Source organism: Furipterus horrens, unplaced genomic scaffold (assembly GCF_987537825.1).
Source record: "Furipterus horrens unplaced genomic scaffold, mFurHor1.1.pri manual_scaffold_2, whole genome shotgun sequence".
Classification (NCBI taxonomy): Eukaryota; Metazoa; Chordata; class Mammalia; order Chiroptera; family Furipteridae; genus Furipterus; species Furipterus horrens.
The window spans coordinates 124,866,234-124,891,532 of NW_028327172.1; the positions used below are offsets into that span (position 1 = coordinate 124,866,234).

The 25,299-nt window shown below is 36.7% G+C and overlaps 1 protein-coding gene across 1 annotated transcript in view; it reads right to left on the minus strand.

The window, feature by feature from the left end:
- Positions 1-25,299, minus strand: part of COL25A1 (collagen type XXV alpha 1 chain) — a 485,787-nt gene that overhangs the window by 69,418 nt on the left and 391,070 nt on the right. The window contains 2 exon segments of the mRNA XM_090267359.1: positions 16,474-16,518; positions 18,533-18,559. Coding sequence (XP_090123485.1) covers positions 16,474-16,518; positions 18,533-18,559 — 72 coding nt within the window.

Here is a 25,299-nt window from a genome sequence, read left to right on the forward strand (position 1 = left end):
AAAATATGTGCATTAATAATAATAACATTTTAAGTGCCAGGGACTTTACATTCATTAACTCAATTATCACAAATTTCTATGAGGTATGTACTCTCTTTAGCTCTATTTAACAGATCAAGAAATTAAGGCATAGAAAGGTTAAAGAATTTTTCAGATTTATACAACTCTAGCCAAGATTTGAACTCATGATCTGGTGTAATAGGTTGTGCTCTTAACAATATAATGCATTTCTGAATGAATGAATGTATTAATATCTACAAACTGGGACAGAGTAGATGATGAGTATTTCTATCCTTATTAGCAATTGATTTATACTTCTCATTTATAAATGCTCTTTCAGAATGTACAGAAACTTGAATTAAATATTATGTATAAAGATGGTTTATGTACACCTATCAGGTAAATAAAGCAGTGTGAAACTCGTGGTGTCTTTCTACAATAGAAGGGTAAAAAATGTTTTACTATTATGGTGGGTTACTATAACTGTGAAAGTCTTAACTTCTTAGAAGAAATTCTGCTTCCTATATTGTTACACTATAATTTTAACTCTTGCCCTTTGTTTGGTAAAATGGTAAAATTGTTATCTTAGCAAAATGATGGCCATTATAGGAAATTTTTGAAAGGGTAAGAACTTGGAAATAAAATCCACCCTTAAAGAGGACCATCCTTTTACTGTGCAACCAGAAAAAGAGCTACCCAGTCTGCTTTCTTCTAAGATCCTAGAACAGGATGCACTAATGTCATAACTCATGGTAGAATGCAAACAGAGATGCTGTCAGGGAGTAATACAAACTCTGTTTAGATTTTCAAAAAATAACCACTGTAGCCAGAATAACAATAATCAAAATCTGGAACCAGACAAAATACATGCTGAGATTCTGAAGCAAGGAAGGGAAACACTGCTCCAGTATCTGCATAAAATCTCCCTTAATATATGAACATTGATGGACTAAAATTTGATCCCCTTTTTCTTTGATTTTATACATTGTTAAAACAATCTTTTAGCATAAAATGAAATAAAAAATTACGTCCATAACTATATCACTCTATAATTGTTTTCATTTTGTCCTGTTTCCTTCTAGTTTTTTTAATGTATGCTGACATATTTTCAAGCAATTGTAAACTGATTACATAGTTTGACATTCTGTTTTTCTGAATTATTTTATACCACACATTTGTTTTCACAGAGTATTCATGATTGTCTTATGAATAGTTTAATTATCATCTATCAAAGTTAGGTTTGGTTATTTGTTTAATCTGTTCCAAACTGCTGAACACTTAGTTCATTTCCAATAAACACTTCTGAAATATTTCTTAGTTGCTTTCCAAAAGGGGTCTGTATTTTATCTGCTTTTATAGGCACCAACTCATCAGCACTAAAGTATACAATCTTAATAATTTTTGTGGCTGTTTTAATAAGCATGAAAGAGAGTTTACTGTTGCTCAGTTTTACATTGATCACTTATAAGGTTAAATATTTTCATGTGTTTATAATTTAAATATGTATCTCATAAAATATTAAAGCTAAAAAGTGAATAAACTGTTTCCTGAATGAATCAAGGGATGATGGAGTCAAGAAGAAAAAATGACTCATAGAATTTTACCTTTCTAATAAATTATATCATGAAAATATATTTAAACTTACAGTAGAAGGTTATGGAGCATTCTGTTAATATCCAAGCTTAGTTCCCACATTGTGAGAAAGAAATATTAAAGATAAAGTGCTGGCACTTCTAGTCAAGATAGCGGCACAGGTAGACCCACTTCACCTCCTTGTATAAACATAGAAAGAATTACAACCAGATCTCAAAACCAAATAACAATCAGAACCATCAGAAAACTGAGCTATATGGAAGTCCAACAACCAAGTATTTAAAGAAGCTGGATTCATCCAGATGGGTAGGAGGGGCAGAGTTGTGGAGATGGGGCAGAGAGGCAGTGTAGCTTGGACAGGTGGTAACAGTGGTGGCAGTGGAATGGACAGTCCCACATTCATGTGTCATGGATAAAAATTGGGAAGGATACCCTGGGAGTGAGCGATTCCAGCCCCAGGCCAGACTGTACAGCTCTGGGTTCCAGCACTGGGATGATAAATGCCCATTACCTCTGGCTGTAAAAACCAGTAAGGGGTTGGCAGATGGAAGAAACTGCCAGATTTTCACCACTTAAAGGGCTTTCATGATCTTAGAACATATGCAAAGACCAGAACAGAAAATGTAAGGGCACCAATTGCATTTGGGAAGTGGGTGAAATGAGTGGGAATAGGGCAAGTACTGGGCAAATTGCCAGAATACAGGCAGCAGCATTGTCCCCTCTCTGAGTCCACCAAACAGAGCCACAAAGTGTTGAAGTAGGTGGCCCTGCTCTCACAATTACCTAAGGCTGCACCCCACACAATTTACAGGTGTCTTGCTACACAGGCCATTCTACTAAGACAGGGAGTGAAAGTAGTTCCACCTAATACTCAGAAACAAACACAGGGAGACTGTCATACAGGAGGCAAAAAAATATGGTCCAAATGAAAGAACAGAATAAACCCCAGAGAAAGAACTAAACAAAATGGAGATAGCCAACCTACAAGATGCAGAGTTCAAAACAATGGGGATTAGGATGCTCAGAGAACTCATTGTGTATGGCCACAAAATAAGGGAAGAAATGAAGGATTCACTAAGTGAAATAAAGAAAAATATACAGGGAACCAACAGTTATGGGAAGAAAGTTGTGATTCAAATCAATTATTTGGAACTATAGGTAGAAATAAACATTCAACCAGAACAGAAAGAAGAGACAAGAATGTAACAACAACAACAACAATACACATACAAAAAAACAAACAAACAAGGAGAGGCTTACAAATCTCCAAGACAACTTCAAACATGTGAACATCTGAATCACAGGGGTGCCAGAAGGAGGAGAGGAAGGCAAGAAATTGAAAACTTATTGGAAAAAATAATGAAAGAAAACTTCTCTAATTTAGCAAAGGGAATAGACATACCAATCTAGGAGGAACAGAGAGTCCAAAACAAGTTGGACCCAAAGAAGGCCACCTCAAGACATATCCTAATTAAAATGCCAAAGGTTAAAGATAAAGAGAGAATCTTAAAAGCAGCAAGAGAAAAGCAGGGAGTTACCGACAAAGGAGTTCCCAGAAGACTATCAGCTGATTTCGCAAAAGAAACTTTGCAGACAAGAAGGGATTTGGCAAGAAGTATTCAAAGTGATGAAAAGCAAAGACCTACAACCAAGATTACTCCATCCAGCAAAGCTTTCATTTAGAATGGAAGGGCGGAAAAAGTGCTTCCAAGACAAGGTAAAGCTAATGGAATTCATCATTCCCAAGCCATTATTACATGAAATGTTAAAGTGACTTATTAAAGAAAAAGAAGAACATCAAAACCATGAACATTAAAATGACAACAAACTTACTATCAACAACTGAATCTAAAAAACAAAAACAAAAATAAACTAAGCAAACAACCAGAACAGGAACAGAATCAGAGGTATGAAGATCATTTGGAGGGTTATCTGCTGTGAAGGGGAAGGGGGAGAATGGGAGAAGTGGTGTAGGGATTAAGAAGCATAATTGGTAGGAACAAAATAGACAGAGAGATGTAAGAATAGTATAGGAAAGGAAGAAGCCAGGAACATACATGCATGATCCATAGAAATGGACTAAGGGGGTGATTACTGAAGAAAAGGAGGGTGCCAGGCAGAGAGGAGCAAAGGGGAAAAATTGGGACAACTGTAACCTCATGATCAATAAAATACACTTAAAAAAAAATAAAGCTAAAATGCCATATAACTCTGAGTATCAAGGTAAAGCGATGGGATCCTGGAAGGCATTAATTTATTCAACTAACACTGAATTTAGAGAAAATTTATTATATGTCCTTCTCTGGACTATTCTATGGGATATAAAGATGAAATAGACATGAAAGATGTCTGTGCCTAAAAAGCTTATTTTTGAGGGAGAAAAAAAGATATATATGAAAATAACTTGAAGGCATCTAATTGAAGTTATAGAAATATTTTTTTAAGCAAAGTTTTCTTATACTTCATGACTTAAAGAGGCATAGTAAATAGAAATCATTGGTAAGTCTTAGTAAGGAATGAACCATATGTCATATATTCACATTTTCTGATATATAAGGACAAAATATAATCCTGAGGTCACTACAAATAAAGTTATAATAACATTATATTGCTACACAATGTAGTAAAAATGTACATATGCAGGAAAATATATCAGAAAAGAACAGACAAAAAAAAGGGGGGGCAGGACTAGGCTTTGTGTGTGTAGTGAGCTAGTCTCATTTGTTGAGGAATCTATCCTTCTATTTCTGAATGCATTTCACATTCACGAGTTCTGAAGAATAATCCAAAGTCAGAAAAAAAAAACAGTGGTTAACATCTTAACTACAGGTAGATTGCTGGGGTTTTCCCTACTATACCTTAAATTCAAAGGCTATTCTCAGTGTATTATTACCAAGTGACAATTTGCATATTCTAGCTAAAAATAAGTTGGGCTGACTTTCAAGAAGGATGACTTGCTCTTTTCCTTTCCTTTCTTTTCCTTTCCTCTCTTCTCCTCTCCTTCCCTTTCTTCCTTCTTTCCTTTAAGAAAAAAAAATCAAACACTCTTTAGAACTCTAATGTAAAGTATCACTCAGGGCTTTTACAATTATTTCAGGTGCTGCTATTCAGGAGCAACTTGAAAAAATTCTTAAAGATAGAAAGGAATGCAGTTTTCTTATGAAATTGAGTGCTTAAGGGAGTAGGTTATTTAGCAGTAACACGGCTCACCAACACTCAATCACAATTGCTTTTCCTTCTGCCAATGAAAATGAGTCAGAATTAAAAATTTTTAGTATAACAATTTTACATTCACTTGTCAAAAACAGCAGTGTGGTATTGAACATAACATGGCTTCAGCCTTAAGATGGTTCTCCCACAGACAGCTATGGCAGAGAGTAGCTGTCCCTCTAAGGCTTCAGGGCCTCGGGGACTTTGGCAGCAATTGGATAAATAACACTTGGTAGAGGAGGATTCTTTGAAAATGAGGCATCCAATAGGGATTTCAGATATAACTCTTTGGGGAAGAGTTAGGAAAATGGGGTTTCTTCTCTCCCTCTGATTGTCATTCCAGTTTTTCATTCTGGTCTAATGGCAAATGAGCATGAACATGAACTTGGGTGAAGGTGGGAGGTACGAAATAACCAACATTTTTTATCTTCAACTTTATAGAAATGTAGCTTTTTACCACAAAATAATACAAAACACAAATTCTCACCCCAACCTTCAAGTGTAATCAATGCTCTGGAAGAATCCTTGGTCTTTTTGCACTCCTGCCCACACCTCTGAACTCCCAGGGATACACACACCCAGCTTAGGAAGTTTGACTTAAGGGAGATTTTTGTGGACACGAATAACATACAGTTCAGCTCAACTACCTGTTTAATAAGTGTGTGCGGGTTGGCCTGCTGAACTATTTATCCTTGGAAACAGTGTCTTATATATGTTATTTATACATATTTTAAATCTAAAACACAGCTCACATGTTCATTGGAGGTATACAAATGTCCCCTTATTAAAGGGGTGGCCCCAGAACCTTCACTGCTGCTGCCACTCCCTGTGCCTATTGCTGTACTTTATTTTTTCTAGTGCATCAGGTACCACATAAGGCATATATTTTTTGTTTTCTTGTTTTCCTCACTATGACTGCCAGATTTGGGAAATAAAAATACAAAACACCCAGTTAAATTTGAATTTCAGATGCACAACAAATAGTTTTTTAGTTACGTACAATATATACCAAACATTAAAGGGGACATAGTCATATTAAAAACTATGGGTTGTTTATCTGAAGTTCAAATTTAATTGGGTAGTCTATATTTTATTTGGCGATTCTTTCCCATCTCCATCCCCTCACCACCACTAGAAAAGAAACCTTGTCAATTTTGTTCACTTTCTTTCCGTAGTGCCTAGCAACTATTCCCGACACATAATAATTGTTCAGGACATATATGTTGGAGGGAAGAGTAAATATAGGAGATGCAAATGCAGTGAACCCACATGGGGATATGACATGTTTATAACCCTTTCAATATTGGGAAACTGGAAAAGACATATAACCATGGTGGCAAGAGATGGCTCTTCGTCTCAGCTATAGGAGGACCCAGGAGAAGGATGGTAGAGATGTTAACCCCACAGTGACACCTCTAGTCATGCAGGTCCATCTGAAATATTAGGGTTGACAACAGAGGAAGAACATGGGGTAAGCAGCAATGGTGGATGTGTGGAGAGGAGACCCATTAAGGACAGGTTGCTAGGAATGAGCTTCCCAGCAAAGCCCCCAAGCCCCTCAGGATGCTGGCAAGGGAAGCGTGGCTTCCCAGAGGGACTAAAAGCTCCCACAATTCTGCCGGTGGGTGCAAAGACTGGGCCATTAAAAATATGTCCATTAATTTGATTATCTCCCACCTTTCATCTGCTCCTTCTCCCTCACCCTGTGTGCCTCAGGTGAAGGGTGAGTAGTAGCCAGGGCAATGTTGGTTATATAAATTATCATGTTAGCTAAAGTTCCCAAAAGGCCCTTTTTGAATTTACCCATGTCATCATTTACCTCATGAACTCATGCTAACATCTGCTTTTCCCTAAGCAGAAGCACTCGCAAAATAGTGAAATATTTTAGTTGAACGAAGCCAGCCATTCCTAACAGATGAAGAAACACATTCAGGAAGGGGAAGTAACTTCTCCAGAGGCAAATAGATGCAAAGAGAAAAATGTGAGTTTAGAACCTATGTCTTCTGATTCCCATTTCGTGTTTCTTCTATTTGAGCAACTTGTGTCAGAAAGAAAAAACAAAAACAAACAAACAAACAAAAAAACTCACTCACTTTTATGTTTCTCTTCCCTTTAATTTTAGCATAAAATAGGAAAGTGGCTTCAGGAAGCTTCCAGTCTAGTCTCATGTTTTCCACTTCTGGTCCTTGGACAAAGAGTAAATTTCTCGAGCTTTTGTGGGGTTAACCTTTCTTCTATGCAGTGTGTGGGGATAAGTTAAGTGTTTCCTTTCTCCCAGCTCTACAGGATTAAGATTTAGTTTTATTATTATTATTATTATTTGTTGTTGTTGGGCTAAAGATGTCACTGGTGGCTTCTTATTTTTCAGACATCTGATGAAACTTGGCTCAATTCCCAGTTTCACAGGTTGTGAAAGTCCAAGTCCTGCTCTCCAGGCCCCTCAGCTCGAGGTCCTGCATTTGTATGCGTCCCCTCTGCTTCACCCATACCAATTTAATGCATCCATGAGTCAGTTGCCTTGAGAACCCTGCTCTCCCCTGGCCTTTTGTGAGCTCAGGACTGAGTGCCTGGTGTTCTCAGGAAGGTGTCGCATCTCAGAGCGTGCAGTCCTTCATCTTGCTGGCTTCTCCCTTCTCCCCCTCCCACCTCAACTTCTTCCCTCCTTCTGTTCTTCCTAGACTACTGGGAATTCAGCGTCACACTCTCCTATGTGGAGCAATTCAGTAGTTTTGCAAAAGCTTCTACTTGCATACCTGATCCCTAATTCTTTTCCTGTTTCTTTGCTGGAGGCAGAGGCGGCTTTGTAACATGGTGAAAGAAAAACCAGCGCACCCATAGCCTGGGTGGTTGGGTTTAGTTATGTGTCGGAGTTCTGCCATCCCTTTAGAGGACTTGGTTTTGTTTCTCTAATCAGCCAACTCCAGCCCCAAAATTAGAATCTCTTTGTCTGTATTGGTAATAAGAATACTAATGAGTATAAAAGTAGACAGGTCTATCAGCAGGAATTTAATAAAATATTTTCTTTCAGATAATATACTGAAATGGGTCTACTCAAGCCTTCACTACGCTTTTTAAAAAATGTACAAATTCTAAAAATGTAAAATAAGAACACATGATAATTATATCAATAATATTACAATATGGACTATTTCAAAAAGAAGTCTGCTGGTTAGCTCTTTTTATTTTAGTTTTCTGTACTATTATTGTAGGCAGATACGTACAAAATATAATTTGAACAAAGAAATTCAAACACAAAGAGATAATAAGGATTTAGGGGTCACAGAAAGTAGCTAAGTTGAGTTTATTATGGTGAACTTTACACAGATGAGAGGAATTACATGCCTTGAGCACATCCTTAAAATTCAAATGTCTGGGGATAGGAGCACATGGATGATGCCCATCCCACCCCACAATGCTAACATCCTCCCTCTGCTTCCCAGCCCCAGCTCTCTCCTTCCCCAGGAAGATCCCTCAGGGTTGTGCGTGAACACCGCAGCCTAAGAGCTCTGCTGGCAGATTCCCACTGATCGCTGCTCCAAGGCCACCCATAGCTGGGCTGTGTGCTCCACCCTTGGGAATATGGACCTGGGGACAAGGCCAATACAGGCAGTGGAAGCAGACTCAGGACAGTTGAAGGAGTAATTCTTGTGTCTCAGGTACCTGGAATATGATCTAGAAATGGGGAGACTGGGCTGTGAGTAGGATGTTTCCTTGGCCTTACGGACTCCTCACTCATGGAGAGGAGGTTCCTGCTCCACAAGAGGCCAGACAGGGAGCACCACATGCCAGGGTCTGAGGGAACCACTATCCAGTACCTCCTTTTAAAATAACTTAAGAAAGGTACAAAAGTGGGCAAAAAGCAGCCAGAGAGGATGATGCCACAGAGGGCACTCTTTTCTGCATACAAAAAAAAACATTGTTCTCTGTGTGTACTCTCGTGGGGAAAAAAAAAAGGTGAAGAACACAGACATGTTTTAGAAAGACAAAATGTCAAAATGGATGAAGGTGGGTATGTGAAGTGGGAGAGTTTGCTATACCTGGGCTAAAACACACACAACATAGCACTTCAGCTCCCTGTGTTCTCTTCCAAATCAGACTGTGTTTGTTGCAACTTTCCACGGACTGCGGCTGCTAGAAAAGAAATTGCAATGGCAGTAGCTAATCACTATCTGACCTTCCACTAGCGAGAGAGGTGAGAAAGAGGCCATGGCCTATTTGTAACCAATTACAAAGGGACTCAAAAGTTTTGTTGGCTGGGGAAATTTTGTTGGCTGTTTGGGGAAAAGAGACTCATCACTCTCCGGAGAGAGATGGGAAAGAATGAAGCCTGTGGAGCGAATGACAGCCACCCAACAACCACGAGAGACGGCACTGGGATGGAGGCAGCAATGTGGAGACAGGGTGAGGAGATAAAAGCAGCAGTGTTTTTTGTGATGAGGTTTACTTGCCGGAGCAAAGTAAAGCTGAAGCCTTCTGCATCGGTGCTGAACTTTCAAGTCATTCTATGACTTGCAATATAATGCGCCCTTGATAATATGTCCATTTTTAAGTTTAAAAACCCAGGTCATTTCTTCTCTCCTGGAGTACAACTCTTAATAATAAAACTATGCATATTTTAGATAATAAATTATTCTTCTCTCCTGAGAAGAAAGTGTGTCTAATTATTAATTGAAATGTTAAATGTTATTTCCAACGGGAAAAATCTAAAAATCAGTGAAGAGAAGTAGAAAGAGATAACAGTTCTTATTAACATTTACTTACACACCCAGGAGGTTTCTGAGGTCATAGAGTTATTAATGTCTCCAATTTACAGAGAAAAACTAGCTTGTTTTTATGTAATAATATGTTTGAAAAAACAGTTATATTTATTACTGCCTTCATTTTTTCTGAATAAACTTTGTGGTAAATGTTATTCTTCTTATTTGACAAACAGAGAAACTAAGGCTCAGAGAATGTAAGTACCTTGCCCGAGGTCATAAAAACACTGACGAGCAGAGCTGAGATATTCTGAATTTAAAATCCTCACTCTTAAGTTTGGGGGCAGACCTCCTGGCCTTGAAGCTGAGTTCTATCACAAACACCTGGGTCACTGTGGGTGAAGTGTTTGTTCTTCCTGTGCCTCCATTTCCACAATGTAAAATAGAGATAATACTATACTCACGTCATGGGACTACTGTGAGGAGTGAGCTAATATGCATACAAGATTTAGGACAGTGCTTGAATAAATGTTAGTAATTATTATATACAGCACTCTTTTATCCTCTGTACTGGGCAGAGAAGACAGAGAAAAGAACCCTGGAAGAAATTCAGTTCTTCATAAATTAACCCCACTGATACTGTTTCACAATTGGATAATGGTTACTGTCCCCTTTGCAAGGTGGCCTGGTATCAAATGGATGGAACTGGGTAGATGTTAACCTGTTAAGAGTATCATAAGTTATTTCATTGCAGCCTGATTTTTAATACACATTACACAGTCAAGAGTATGATTTAGAGGTCAGATTTAATGATACAAAGACAGACTTTGTAGCTTATATTGACTTAATATTTTAGTGATCAAAAACTTGGCTAGAAGATAGTCTATGATGAAAATAAAAATCCTATAGTGGTTGCTGATTTGATGTTTCAGAAACAGAATTCTAAGACCAAGGTTGTCTGTGATTTAATTTGGAAGTACTGCAGCATAGTGATAATTTCTCTTCCCCTGGCCAAATGCTGTCAGTGGAAAGCACTAGGATGGAGAAAGTGAATCACTCTCTACCTGCTGTCCATTTTTTAAGTTTCCCCTAAAATCACCTCTTCGGGGAAGCATTCCTTGACCCTTTGCTCCAGGCCAGGCCGCCCTGGGCTTCTCCATCACAGGACTTGCCAGCACTGTAATTTAACAGACTTTAGTATGAATGCTCATTTAAGGTCCATATCCCCAATTAGGCTGGAAATTCCACAGGGGCAGAGACAGCTTTAATATCAGTGCTCAGATGGTGCCTGTGCATAGTAATTAGGGCTGAACAGATGATTAAAGACATCAATAAGTGAATCAATGGACACATTTAAGGGAACTTAAAAAAGTTTGAAAATTATGTATGCAATTTAATCAGATCTACTAAATTGGTACTTTTGGGATCCCTTCTTTAATATACAGTGTTTTTTCAATTAAAATGGAAAAAATAAGTGGACTCGATAATGTCATAATACATTCAGAAACATTTTCTTTGCTGTTTCTTTGTTTTGTGACAATCTATGCACAGCTTCCCTTCCCTTCATACCCCTCACCCCACCTAGCCCATGCCCGCAACTTTTTATTCTCCCCTCTCCCAATAATTTCATTTACCGGAATGACAACTGGTATTAAATTTTATAATAATATGCCTAAATAAAGTCAGAGGAAAAGGTTGTTTCTTTTTAAATCTCACTCTCATTGTTTTATTTCAAGCCAACATGAAATTATGTCTTTCAGCTAACTTTTTATTATTATTTAAAGGAACTAAGTTAATTACATAAAGAATAAGTAAAATTGAGTAAAAAGTCTCTTTAAGACTAAACTTGTATTATAAAAATGCTTCAGAATGTATGAATCACACTCAGGGATGAAGTGATTTAACAATATGAAATATCCTGTAATAGATAAAAAGTGTTTCCTTAAGAAGAGAGAATTCATTCTGTTGTTATGCATAGTTATGAGAGAAAAAAAGCCATGTATTCTTAGACTTCTAATGTACACAACTGCCAACTTTAAAAGATAGAAAAATGAATAAAAATAATTTAATTCTCAACTTTAACCTGTAAAAGAACTAAGTTGCTGTAAGATGCTTTCCCTGAACTATTTAATTAATCTGGAATCAGAAATCAATTACTTCGTCTAACTCTGAATATCTTTACTTAAAGTCTAAAATTGAAAAGTTCTAAGTAGTTTGGGTAGTAGATCACTGGGTAAATTCTGTTACAGGCAAGTTTTAAGCTAACCGGAAAACAAACCGAACTATAACATATTCAAATCCTGCAGGAATTTAATTTAGATTGTTTAATAATAGAGTCCAGGTAGCCAAAGAAAAGAGTGTATTTAGTGGTTACAGTAAGTAATTCAAGAATAAAATACATTGAGTTCATTGCATAGCCCACTGTACAGACTTGAATAAACAACTTGACCTTTGGAAGTCTGGGAGCTTCAATTTATCTGCTCTCTAAATATACTTACAATACAAATGCCATTAGAAGTACGCTGTGAAGGTGAATGTCAGTGAAGAACTAACTGTGAGACCCATGGATAAGAGATGAAAAGAAACTCTAAATACCACAAACTGATTAAAATTTAATGTGACTTAAAAATCTCATTGCTATTGGGGATTAGGTGACACATGAATAGCAATTTTTAATTTATATTTTATTTTGAAGTCTTAAAAATAATAAATTCTAGGAAACACTTGAAAAATACATGAAACAATATCACCTGATATTTCTCTTTGCTTTGGAAACAATCCCTATAATTCTGGGAGCTTAGAAAAATTCTAGCTTGATTGGACAAAAATAAATTGTTTTTAATTTTGAAAATATTTAATATTATGTTCATAGTAACACAGAAACAATGATGTGAACTAACAGATTCAGAAATTAGATTTGCACAGTACCCTATTTCCTTCTCTGGACCTTCTCTTCTATGACATTTGCACAGTCCTGGGCACTGATTGCTATTCAAACAAATTGGCATTATGATGATTTATTCTTACAAATTTCAATTAATGTGAAAATGTGGAAAGAGTAGAGAAATATAGGGCTCTAATTACAACTATTAAGGATTGAAATTTTAAAAGTTCTGACATACCAATTTTTTTGTCAAAGGATGCTTCAGTTTTTAAAAGGCCTACCACAAAATTATTTTTAAAAGCCCATATACTTCTCCAGTATATCTGTGCATGTGCGTGTGCATGTGTGTGTGAAAGAGACAGAGACAGAGAAAGACAGAGAGAGAGACAGACAGAGAGAGAGAGAGAGAAGGAATCATGGGGTATAAATAAAACATTAATTATACCTATGCCAACAAGATCTATTCATAAGATTTACAAAAAATTTTGTGTCCAATATAACAGAGAAGAGGACAACACTTCATATTTTTAAGGAAGATGGCATTAAATCTGCTCTGCTTCAGTTTTTTGTTAGAAACAAATCCAAATTATGGAAACAACTTTCAGAATTGGAAACAGAGATGCTAGAAGCAGTTGAATTGGACATGAGACATAGATGACCTTTTGTAGATACACAGTATCACTTAGGGCCTTAGAGATAAATTAGTACAGCCCCCACCTCTCATTTTACAAATGAAGCCACTTGACCCAGAGAGGAAAAGGGCCTTTCAAAGGTTGCACATGAAGTGACAGACCACAGAGTACCCTGACTCCAGGACAGCGCTCCTACATTACCCCATGCTGGTGCCTGAGCTTTCAGATAATATGAGACATGTCTTTCTCTTTCCCATATGAATAGTACTTACACCCCAACTACCTGCTATTGGGCATATGTGTACAGTGGGGGAGGGAGGAAGCCAGGGGACAGAGAAACATTTTATATTTATATTAGATATTATATGTATTTTATATATTATATTTATGTGTAATATTGAATATTCATTTTCTCCCTATCATGAAGTCAACTGGCTTCTGCTCTCTACTTGAGAGTAAGGCTAGGGCTCATTTGCTGAAACTATTGAAGTGTGATACTACTATTATAGATGATAACATTTATTGAGTACCTGTGATAGTATGTTCACTTTAGAGATGTCATCTAGTTAATACTGCAAGGTCTGTATTTGTACTGACATTCAAGCCTTAGAGACATTCCGTAACTTGCCCCATGGAGGACAAGGACTTGCAGCACTGTCTCTCTCTGCCTGCAGAGTTCACACCCTTCCCTCGCCCCACACAGCCTCCCGTTGCTCACAGAGGCTGCTTAGGAACCATCTGCAGATTGTGATACCAGAAAGAGCTAGAGTGGGATTGACTGCCATGTTACTGCTTGCGTAAGTCCTTTTTCCTAGCACAATCTGAAGAATGCAGAAGACCATTACAAATATAAGAAATGCTCCGATTAGCAATCAGGATGACCAAAATTTAAAGGAAAGTCGTAAAAAAAAAAAAAAGTAAAGTAAAAAACATGTCACCACCAAGTTGATTAGTCAAAGCCAATCACTGATTTTCTTAATCTGAATGAATGGAAAATGTTCTAGTAGAAAACAAACAAAATATTTTCTTAAAGTAGTCTACTTTTCTTGCTATTTTTATAGGAGGAAAATTATTTTACTTTCTAGTTATTATCTGCCATATTTTTGATGGCTTAGAAATCATATCCTTCCTTAACCATTGTCTGAAAACTATTTTCTAACCATTAAAAGTATATAGTCAGAAAAAGTAAAATTCTAATATGGAAAAAAAGGTTTTCTCAAGACAATTTAAGAATATAGAGGTGCATTTTAAAAAAATTATGTCATTGTAAGCTGTCTTCTCAGAGAAGCAAATTCTAGAGATCCAAGACATATTTCACATGCTTTGAGTGTAGAACAATTACTCTTTTTCCAACGTTGTTTTTACTATCTAAGTGATCCACTGTTTCAGTGAAGGGGACTTATTTTTTGCACTTTATTTTCGTAAAGAGGACATATCAAATATTACAAATGGTAGATAATGGCTAGGGTTAACAGAAACCCCATACCCAAAGTTTTAACTTCTAGAGTAGGAAAAACACTTTAAATTGCATTTTACTGATACCTTCATATATGTGTGAAATCATTTAGCTTCCCTAGGTTTTACAGAAAACACTTTAAAATGCCACAAAGATGTATAACAAGACATAAAACTGCAAATATTAACTACTTCCTTGAAATATAATTTAAAATTGGTGAGTAGGATAAGAAAATGTCACATTCCTTTCTCTTGCTAAGGAAATTGCATATTTCCTTTGCAAAAATAAAGAATATGCAGTCTTCATAAGTATATTTGTGACAGTTTTAAAGTTGTTTTGTTTCAGGTTAAGGGTTTCTATAAATTTTCATGATTGTCTCAAAGTTGAAAAAAGAAACGAAACAAAGAAGAAGGAAAACGCTAACCTTTAACATTGCTTTTCACCAATGTTAAAAACAATGTTTATGCCATATCCACATTTCGTCCCTTTTAAGTATCCTGAGTTATAATTTTCAAATCCATCTTCAAATGAACACACTTCTGAAGTTTTGGTTATGATCTGCAGTGTTCTAAATGGAAAGTTAATCTTTCCTTACCAGGATTTGTGAAACAAATGGTGACACATTTTCCTAAACGGAAAACAGAGCTGTGGTATGGACCGTTCACTACTGATGAGTGGGCAGTGTTTGGTTGGTGGACTACAGGATACCACGAGCCTTGGTTGAGAACATTAATTTCACTTGGGAACTCCGTAATTCTGGAAACAGAGAGCCTCTTTTCAAACACAGATCAATTAAATTTCCAGAATTTCACTAAAATGAAATGAAGGAAAAGTTTAATAGTTACATTACTGTCATAAGAGCTTTATGTCTGTTTACTCATTTAATTCCCACACTGACCCTACTGTGTATATATTACTATTGTTTTTGTTTGTTTGTTTGTTTGTTTGCACAGATGAGAAAACTGAGGCCAGGGAATTCAAAGACTTGGCCGAAATTCACACTGTCTCTAAGTGGTAGACTCATGCTCTGAGCCACTCAGTGGATTTTAAATTGTGATTGTTCATATATTATTAGAGAAGAAAAGATGGATTAGAGAAGGTCACAAGGAGATTTATTCTGTCTGTAAGAGTTGGGTTCCTTGTGATTTCAGAGTTTAATCCAGAGTACATGGATTTAAAATCTTCTGGGAAGACAAGCTGATGGATCGCAGGATTTCACAGAGCCAGTCCAAAACCTCTGAGGGAGACAGGGAAGTCCCTAGCTCAGCTCCCTGGCTCCCAGTACACTGGCTCAGCTAGTGGCTTTAGTAGCTGCTGCTATGGCTTCCCTGGTCTCTGTAGAGGTTCAAGATTGAAGAGCCAGTCGGACTGCTGGGGGTCACAGAATGCCAGACCGAGCTGTGGGATAAAGCTAGATGTTTTCCAACTAGTTAGTGTGCTGCAGGGATAAAAGTATACATGTGCACAGATATGTCTATGTAGAGCTTTGTGTGTATGTTTTTACTTTATTTCTGCCCCTCAATATTAACAGTACAATAAATGTGTACTACCAGAGCTTGACAAGTCTATTGAACTCCCAATTTTGCTTAACAGTAAAAAGCGCTTGTTTCTGGATTCAGATTTCAATAGATTTCTATTGTAAGAATAACTTGTTAATGAAAAATAATACATATTGATTTTGCAATGACAAGAATAACTAGAGTGCATTTTATTTATCACAATTTATGTTAAACATAGTATTGTCCCTATTCCACATATATTTACAAAAAAGATAATTGTATCTCATATAAATTATCAAAATAAAATAAAAAATTTTCTAAGAGTTTCTATTTAATACATCTTTAAAAATTAAACTAATGCAACCATTGGCGCCATAATTTTCCTATATTTCAAAAGTATTTATAGAGTTTCTATAAGCACATAAGCTTATTACTAAAATTACAGACTACAATAATATTGTGATTTTAGTCATCTCCAAATGATGAAAAATACTATACTCACCTTTTGCCCATTCATCCCTGGAATTCCATGTGCTCCAACAGAACCCTAAGGAGACACATGATTAGATTAAATTGATATCACAATCACAAAATAATTCTATTCTAAATTTATATTGTATTAGTTATGTCCACCATAACTTGACCCTGCTAAAACATATCTGGGAGGCTATGCTTTTCAATTCTTGTTCAAACATATGAAAATGTTCGCAGAAACTATGGAGTTAAATTTAACCATTTTGCTAAACATCCACTTAACTGTAGTAAGATTTTAAAGAAAGTCCCAGCATAAAACTGAGATCTATGGCTATCACAAGGCCATACGGCTCTAAATTTGGGTGCTCTTAGGAAACAAATAAGCTTAGTTCTACCTGGAAAAAGTTGAACAGTAGCAGTACTCTTGAGTTTCATGATTTTAAGTACCATAAAACAAAATATAATTAAAATAACCACTACTTGTTCCACAATTAGTCAAATAAGTGACCCATGTTGTAAACTCATTTGTTATTATCAGCGGCCTTTTGCCCCAGACTTTCAGGGAGTACATTTAAGCCACACAAGTGTGAATATGTCTTGCAAAGTAGACTAAAAAAGATGTTACAAATGTTAAGCACTAACTGGGAACAACACAACTTCTGTACGTATAATATTAAGTGTGTGTGCATGTGCACATGTGCTCAAACATGTGTGCACATGCACACCAGGGTGAATATCGATGGCTGGACGTAGGTGGAATGAACTGAGAATAAGCAAGCTGTCACCTGAGGAAAAGCTATGGCATTGAGCTAGATATAGTAACATTAGCAAATGTTTTCAAATAGTGATGTCATTTCCTTTCATACACTTCCCATTTAGGCTCTGGAGAAACCATTTTTAAAGAAAATGTGCTTATTCTTTACCTACCACTAGAAAACAGCTTTTTCTTAGTAGATACAGGATATTGAATTTCTTAATGGTGGAAAAAGGTAAAAAATAGTAATTATAAATCTACAACTGCCCTAAAAATAGGTCAATTAAAAATATGGTCATTATATGCAAAACAAATTGAGATGGCAAGTTCCTTAGTGCTTTTAGTGGTTATATTGAGTGGGTCATTAACGTACTTCCTGAAGCCTGAGGCAGTAATTTTATCCTGCTTGCATGTGGATTAGGGTAGCTTTACAATTTCACACCATGCTTAATAGAGACATTATTGTGAAGGACAAAGTGTTCCTCCTATACACAAGTCCTCTCACAACTCCCTGGCTTTTACTTGGCTGGCAGGATTATGTTTCAACAGATGCCACATGCCCAATGCTTAGGGATAAAAAGTCTCTATCTTTGATGGATTCCAAAGATAAAGATAATCACTTTTCCACCTGTTGTAATACAATTGTTTTCTTTAGCTTTTCTACAGGTTAAATATCCCCTTTTCCCCCTTGTGGGGTGGGAAGTGTAATGGATAATGGGGACTTACTAATACTTTGTTGGAAAAGGGCTATCTACTTGCTATTGATATAGTTATTACTGCAGTATTGATGTAATTTTAGAAATTCTAGACCCTCTCCATCAGAATATAATGGTCAATTCTGATGACTATGTATAACGTTGAAATGATAATCAGAAAGTCATTTTTCAGCTTACCTCAGCGAAGGAAGACTCTAGTGGGCCACTCAAATACAGTCACCAAGCAACAAGTGCATCCTTTATTCTGGTCAGTTCTATGGTCACTTGACAATAAGATATTTCAGGAAGGCCATGCATTTAATTTGCAATGTTGTATGACCCTTCACATTCTAAGTTTTGTCATATTTTATAAATATTTGAATTAAAAATTCAATAACCTACAAATTTGGCAGACAGCCTAAAAAGAGTTTGCTCTGGATTTATTGGATTTTCTATAATAGAATTGATTAGAAATTTAATGGCTTTCATGATATGATTGTATTTTTATAAAGCAGACTGCATAAACCAGATCACTTCAACATGGCTTACAATAGCTAATCACATTCACATCTCATGCTTAGTCATTAGGCAATGGAAGCATAATTATTGATACTTCCACATCATTGTTTATACTCTACCTTTTGTCCTGGAGGCCCCATAGGACCCTAAAAAGAAAAATCAATTTAATTAGCACATTACAAGGATTTAAACATAGATGACCAATTAAAACTGTGCTATTCTATAAGGTTCTCCTTGCTGTGTTGAAATATGCTCATGTTTTGTACATCAAGGAAAACTAAATTTTTCAGTTGGAAGAACAAATGAGATCGTCTTTCTTATTCTTGGTTGAAGAACATTAAGAATATGCAATAAGAGGCCCTGGTTGCTGTGGCTCAGTGGATTGAGTGTCGGCCTGCGAGCCAAGTGTCGCTGGTTCGATTCCCAGTCAGGGCACATGACTAGGTTGCACATCAGGTCCCCAGTTGGGGGCGCAAGTGAGAGGCAACCACACAGTGATGTTTCTCTGCCTGTCTTTCTCCTTTCCCCCTCTCTCTACAAATAAATAAACAAACAAATAAATAAATTATTAAAAAATAAAATAAAATAAAAATAAAACAAAAACCTAGACTGTAAGTGTGGTCCAAAATTACACTAAAATTTATCAGTGAAAATGGGTTAAAAAAAAAAAAAAAGAATATGCAATAAGGGACTTCCGGCCAAGATGGAGGCTTAGACAGACATGCTCGGTCTCCCTTTACAACTAGAAAGGAATACAACTACCTCAAAACAAAAGATAACCAGAAATTCCAGAAAATAAAACTACATGGAAGCCCAATGTATGAAGTTATAAACAAGCGGTGCTTGTCCGGACAGGTAGGAGGGGTGAAATCGGAACCGGAACGGAAAGGTCGGGTGGCGCTGTTTGTAGTAGCAGTGGGGATAGCGGCAGGGGGAGCAACCCCAGCTGCAATCGAGTCCCGGCAGCTCGTGACCCCAATGCTAGGGAAGGCAGTCCCTCATTGCCTCGGACGGAGAGGCCCAGAGGGTGGGGGGACGGATCCTGGTCTCCCAGTGGAGAATAATGGCAGGAATCCATCTTGGACCCCCACCCCCAAAGAAAGTGCCACAGCACATCGAAAAAGGTTGAGGACCGCCGCCGGTCGCCAGGTAGTGACGAGTACATGGGTCTCTGCCCCCCACAGCCTGCCCAGGAAGCAAAGCAAAACACAAATATGTCAAACTGAAGCAGACAATTGAAGTTCTGGTGACGCAGCTCACCAGGTAGCAGATGAGGAACCTGACAGATGAACAAATAGGGAACCTTTCAGAGGCTCAGTTCAGAGCTATAGTTATAAGGTAGCTTACAGAATTAACAAAAGATTTTGAACAGGACAGGGAAGGAAAGAAAGCCACTCATACTGAAATGAACAAAAACACATATGAGACAAGTGGTGAAGAAATAAAATCCAGAGATCAAATCAACAAACCGGAACACAGGGAAGGAACAAACAGTCAACCAGTGCAGAAAGAGGAAACAAAAAGGAAAGTGAGGAGAGGCTCAGAAACCTCTGGGACAGCTATAAGAGACCAAACATTCGGATTATAGGATTGCCAGAGGGCGAAGAAGAAGAACTAGAAATTGAAAAATTATGTGAAAAAATAATGAAGCAGAACTTCCCTAACTTGGGGAAGGAAATAGACTTACAGGTCCAGGAAGCACAGAGAGTTCCAGAAAAACTGGACCCAGGGAGAACCACTCCAAGACACATTATAATCAAATTGTCAAAATTTAAAGATAAAGAGAGAATCTTAAAAGCAGCAAGAGAGAAGAAAAGGATCATGTACTAAGGGGTCCCAATTAGACTATCAGCTGATTTCTCAAAGGAGACCCTGCAGGCAAGAAGGAACTGGCAAGAAATATTCAAAGTAATGAAAATCAAAAACCTACAGCCACAAATACTCTATCCAGTGAAATTGTCATTCAGAATAGAAGAGCAGAGAAAGTGCTTCCAGGACAAAGTAAAGCTGAAAGAGTTCATTAGATCCAAACCACTATTATATGAGATGTTAAAGGGGCTGGTTTAGAAGAAGGAGGATCAAAACTATGAACATTAAAATGAAAACTGCATCACAAGAACCAACAACAGAAGCTAGGGAATCAAAACAAAGGCAAACTAAATAGGCAACGAGAGTGGAAAAAGAACTATAGGTATGGGGAACATACTGGGGGGAGGTCAGCAGGGAAGGGGAAGTGGGGAGAGGGAGGGAGATGGTACAGGAAGTAAGAAGCATAGTAGGAGGGAATGGAGTAGACAGGAAGAGGTTGAGAAGAACTATATGCACAACCAATGGACATGGACTAAAAAGGGGGGGCAACTGGAGGGACGGGGGCCACCGGGTTGAGGGAGCAGAGGAAAGGGAAATTGGGACAACTGTAACAGCAAAATCAATAAAACATAAAAAGAAAATGCAATAAGATTCTGATTTCTTTCCTTTAAAAAAGAATCTTTGTTATCCCAGCACCTCTGTTTCTTCAAATACCTTCAAATTCACCACATCAGCCTCATTTGGAAAGCTCAAGATGTTGTGGCTAGAAGCCTTTAAAGTGCAATGCATGAGTCCTTTTTCTTTTTCTTTTCTCAACCCCTCCACCACCTCCCATCCCCTGGACATGGACAACAGCGTGGTGCTTTCTGGGAGGAGCGGGGGTAAAAGGAGACTAAATGGTAATAGAAAAAAATAAAATAAATATTAAATAAAGAAAAAATGCAATGCAGTTTTCCAGTAACTGGACATATGACTTCTGCATCTTCAAAATCTCAGTAAGCAGATTTGCAAAGAAAATAATTGAACAGCATTACAAATAAACATGTTATTCTATTCTTCCTCTTATGAAATGTGGCCAACTGACCTGCACAAACACTTGCTTACAAAGTAGGAGATGACAAGGTCACTTGTGGTACCTAGTGTGTATCATAAAAAAACAAGAGATGCTGTCAGCTGTTGCATAAGCTATGATACTAGGGAGGGAAGTGGGGGAGAGTAGAAGAAATATAATGTTTAGGAAGATGAATGGAAATATTTACATACTAAATAGAAATGTGGCTGTTCTGAGATTTAGCGTTTTTCAATCACAAAGTCAGGGCTGGGGGTTCTGGTGGCTTTACTCAGAATAATGGAAAAGAGCATGAAGAGATACAGCCATAATTTGACCATTCATATCTATTTTAATATTAAAATACTAAGCATTTTTTCTTCCAATATTTTCAAAAATACTTTGTTTTACTATATATTAACAGTTAAAGATACTCTATCATTTCACTTAATATTACACTTATCTAATGAATGGCTAGCTTACTTTCAATGTGTTACATTCAGTTAATCAGCATCTTATATTCATACTCCGCAATATGAAATTAGGCACTAGAGTAGTCATTAGAGGAAGAACTAGTCATACATAATTTTTTAAAATTAAAAGTAGACAACGTTTAGGAACATTGAAAGAATCTGTTCTCATACATTGTTTTGTAATCCTCACAGGAAGACTAACAATTTCCTCATATAATCAGCTTTAGATTATTGAAAGCACATGTACAATATCACCTTTATATATTCCTTTTAGATTTATTTAACCAACCAACTTCTTAATGAGTTTGCTGTCTGATATATCTGCGTGGTCAGACATCCTCCCCACCCAACTCACTTCTTCTATTGAAACTTCTCCCTGTTTAAGATTTTACAGAGAAATTAGAGGCTATCAGGGGTAAATTCCCTCAACATCATGTCTCAACGATTCTAACCCACTGGACCTGCTTCCTCCATCAGAGGAAAACAAGACCCTCCTCCTCTAAGGGGTGAATGCATCGGGTATGTGCTGCATCCTTGCCTTGCTGCCCTTGGGGACTTGAAAAAATCAATTATCCCTGCATCCATATAAGAGCCTCTTGCTTTCCACTAGTTCCTTCCCCTTAGCACATAAACATGTTTAATCATTTCCTCACAAGGGTAAATTGTTTGGGAAATGAATGTTAATGCTGAGTAAAGTCAGAATTTGAAAGTTGTAGTTACAGATCTGAGAGTGAAGGAAAGATTTGGGTTTTATCACTGTCCATGATTCCATTTTCCCAAGTGTCTCCAGAGTATTTTACTTCTTAAAATGTTGATGTTAGAAAGCAAACCATATAACAAAAAGCACATTAATTCAATGTTTAGACTGAGAATGTATATGTTCAATTCAAAAGGGTTTGTTTCTCATTATAAACCTAACTTTGCCACTTGAAAAAATATTGTCCACCAAAATTGAATATTTCATTACACTGATGTATAACCCTGAAGGGAATACTTCATATAAAAATAAGAGCAATTTTTAAATCAAGTGTTTTAACTAGAGACCAATATATCTGGTATTTTCTAATTTGGTCTCTGTTGTATGATCACATTAAATCAGATTTAGAAAGATTGCTTATAACTCTGAAATCCATAAAATTATATTAATTGTATGGTTTAGCACAATATTTAATGAAAGTCAAAGGATTGCTATAAAGAAAGTAAATATGTTGTTCTTCACTGTTAGGAAATTACTTCTGTTTTTGTTAAACTAAAAATATAAGCAGTTTTTAAGTATGACATTAATTTTGAATTGTGAGTACATGTCTTGTGGATTATTCATAACTATGTTGCCAAGGACATATTCTCAGATACCAAAAATGTGCATATTCTCCTTTCATCTCACTGGCAGGAAAAATGGTAGCAAGCCAAGGCCAGTCTCATCCGTTACTAGGAGGAGACTGAGTATGAAGCAGAGTTGAATGTAAGACACCATTTGTTTAAGTATAAGCACAAACACACACACACACACACCCCAAAAGTTATTTTACTGATGAAGACTTTGTTTTTATGTATGTGTTTTGAGTATCCTTAAATTAATAATTCTATTATATATCTGTGATATTGTGGTCATGAAATTTAAGTTTATAAATGAAGGCTTCACTGCTCAAAAAATCGATTCTGAAGTTAAGAGTACATTGCAACCAGTTAATTAAGATGTCTACATTTGATTAGTTTTGTGATTGCTAGTACAAACATAAACATAAAATAATGGGCAAATGCCATAAAACCTTTCACTAACATCTAATCTTTCTTCCTATTTATATTTTCAGCCTGCTTCAAAAGTCATTATGAATAATGACTTCGATGAAAATGTCCTAAATTCATTATTTACTAGTTAAACTAATGCTTATTATTCCTAAAATTAAAGCCATTTTTTCTAGTGTTCTAAGATTTCTAAAATAACTAGATTATTGTTATCTCCATGACTTAATAAGTTTGGATCCAATAGTTTTCCAAGCCAAAGAGTCAACCTTTTTAGTTCATTTTTATTAATCAATGAACTCTTTCTTTCTTAGGTATTTTCATGGTGGGCACCTTTATAGTTGTACATATATACCTCATATCCAACCAATTCAAATGAGAATAATCTGGCCTCTTTTATTTTTCAAAATAATTTCTTTGTATATGTCTCAAGATTAAAAACTGTGTAACATTTAGAGTCTCAACATATTAAACTATATTTCTTTAAGTTTAACTCCAGAAGTATTAAAATATAATTTGAACCTTGAAATATGCTCATTTATATACAGGTTCTGGGTGTTGTAAAATGTATAAACTTTTTTTTTTCATTTAAAGATATTGCATAATGGACATAACCTTATTCAAAAGATAAAAACAAATGAGCAATTGAAAAATTCACTTGTCTGCAGATGAACTTTTACACAAAGGTTTTCATGGTCTTTCAGAAAAGACCCGAAGAGATTTGCAAAGTCAAAACTTATAAACAAGTAATACATTTACACAGTACACTTGATTTTCTTTCCTATTTATCCCCAGCCCTGCTGGATTCTATTTCTAAAGATTATATAAAATATTAAGTAGACTATGGCGAGCAAGTGAGTTAAAGAAATATGTTAGTTCCCATTTAGTGATTGCCTTTACCAAAAGTGTGTTACCCAGGCCTGAAGGAGATCCTTTTACTCTTTGTGTTCCAAACCTACCAGGTACTTACTCAAGAATATACCTTTGGGGCATTGCTATGCTCTTGTTCAAACCTTCTTCCTCACCTACCTAATGGGACATCCACCCAAGGGCCAATCTGTTTTTAGTCTTCTTCAATTCTTTCTGCACAGGTATGCCTGAGTGAGCTTTCTCAAAGGCTAATAGATTCATACCTTTCCTCTGCTGAAAAAATCCTTCAGTGCCTTCCATAGCTTTTGAGACAAGTCCAAGCTTTTGTAACAGTTGAGTTCACCACGTAAGCTATGCTCTCACACCTCTACACCTCTGACTGCTGGTTTCTATAAGGGGCTTTTCATGTCTCTGGTCCTTTCTCTTCCACCCATTCCATAGTTCAGAGCTCAGTGAAGGCCTCAGTGTTAAAGTGACTCCTGGATGGAACTCTGAAAGAGGTCAAGCAGAAAGCCAAGCACATAGAAAGTGAAGAATCTTCCAGGCAAGGGCACAGCAAGAACAAAGGCCAAGGGGTTGGGGGTGGGGGACACCTGCTAAGTGTGTTCAAAGAACAGCAAGGAAGCTACAGATGTGTGTAGAGCATGCGACGTGGATAGGGGAAGGAGATCATGTCTGTACGGCCTTGCAGGTGCTTATAAGCACAATGGCATTTCCTTTGAATGTCATAAAACTTATAAAAATGAGTAAGTGAATAAAGTAAATCAACTTTTTTTACTTATACCTTAGACAATAGTGTCTCAAGATAGGAATGACGAGACTTCTCACCCTTGTATTCACCAGAGTCATTCTAACATTATGGGCCTGTTCTAATAGATCACTTCTACAGGCAAGAGTGAGCAGAGGAATTTAGTTCATGGCCTCTGTATTTAAACAGCAAAGG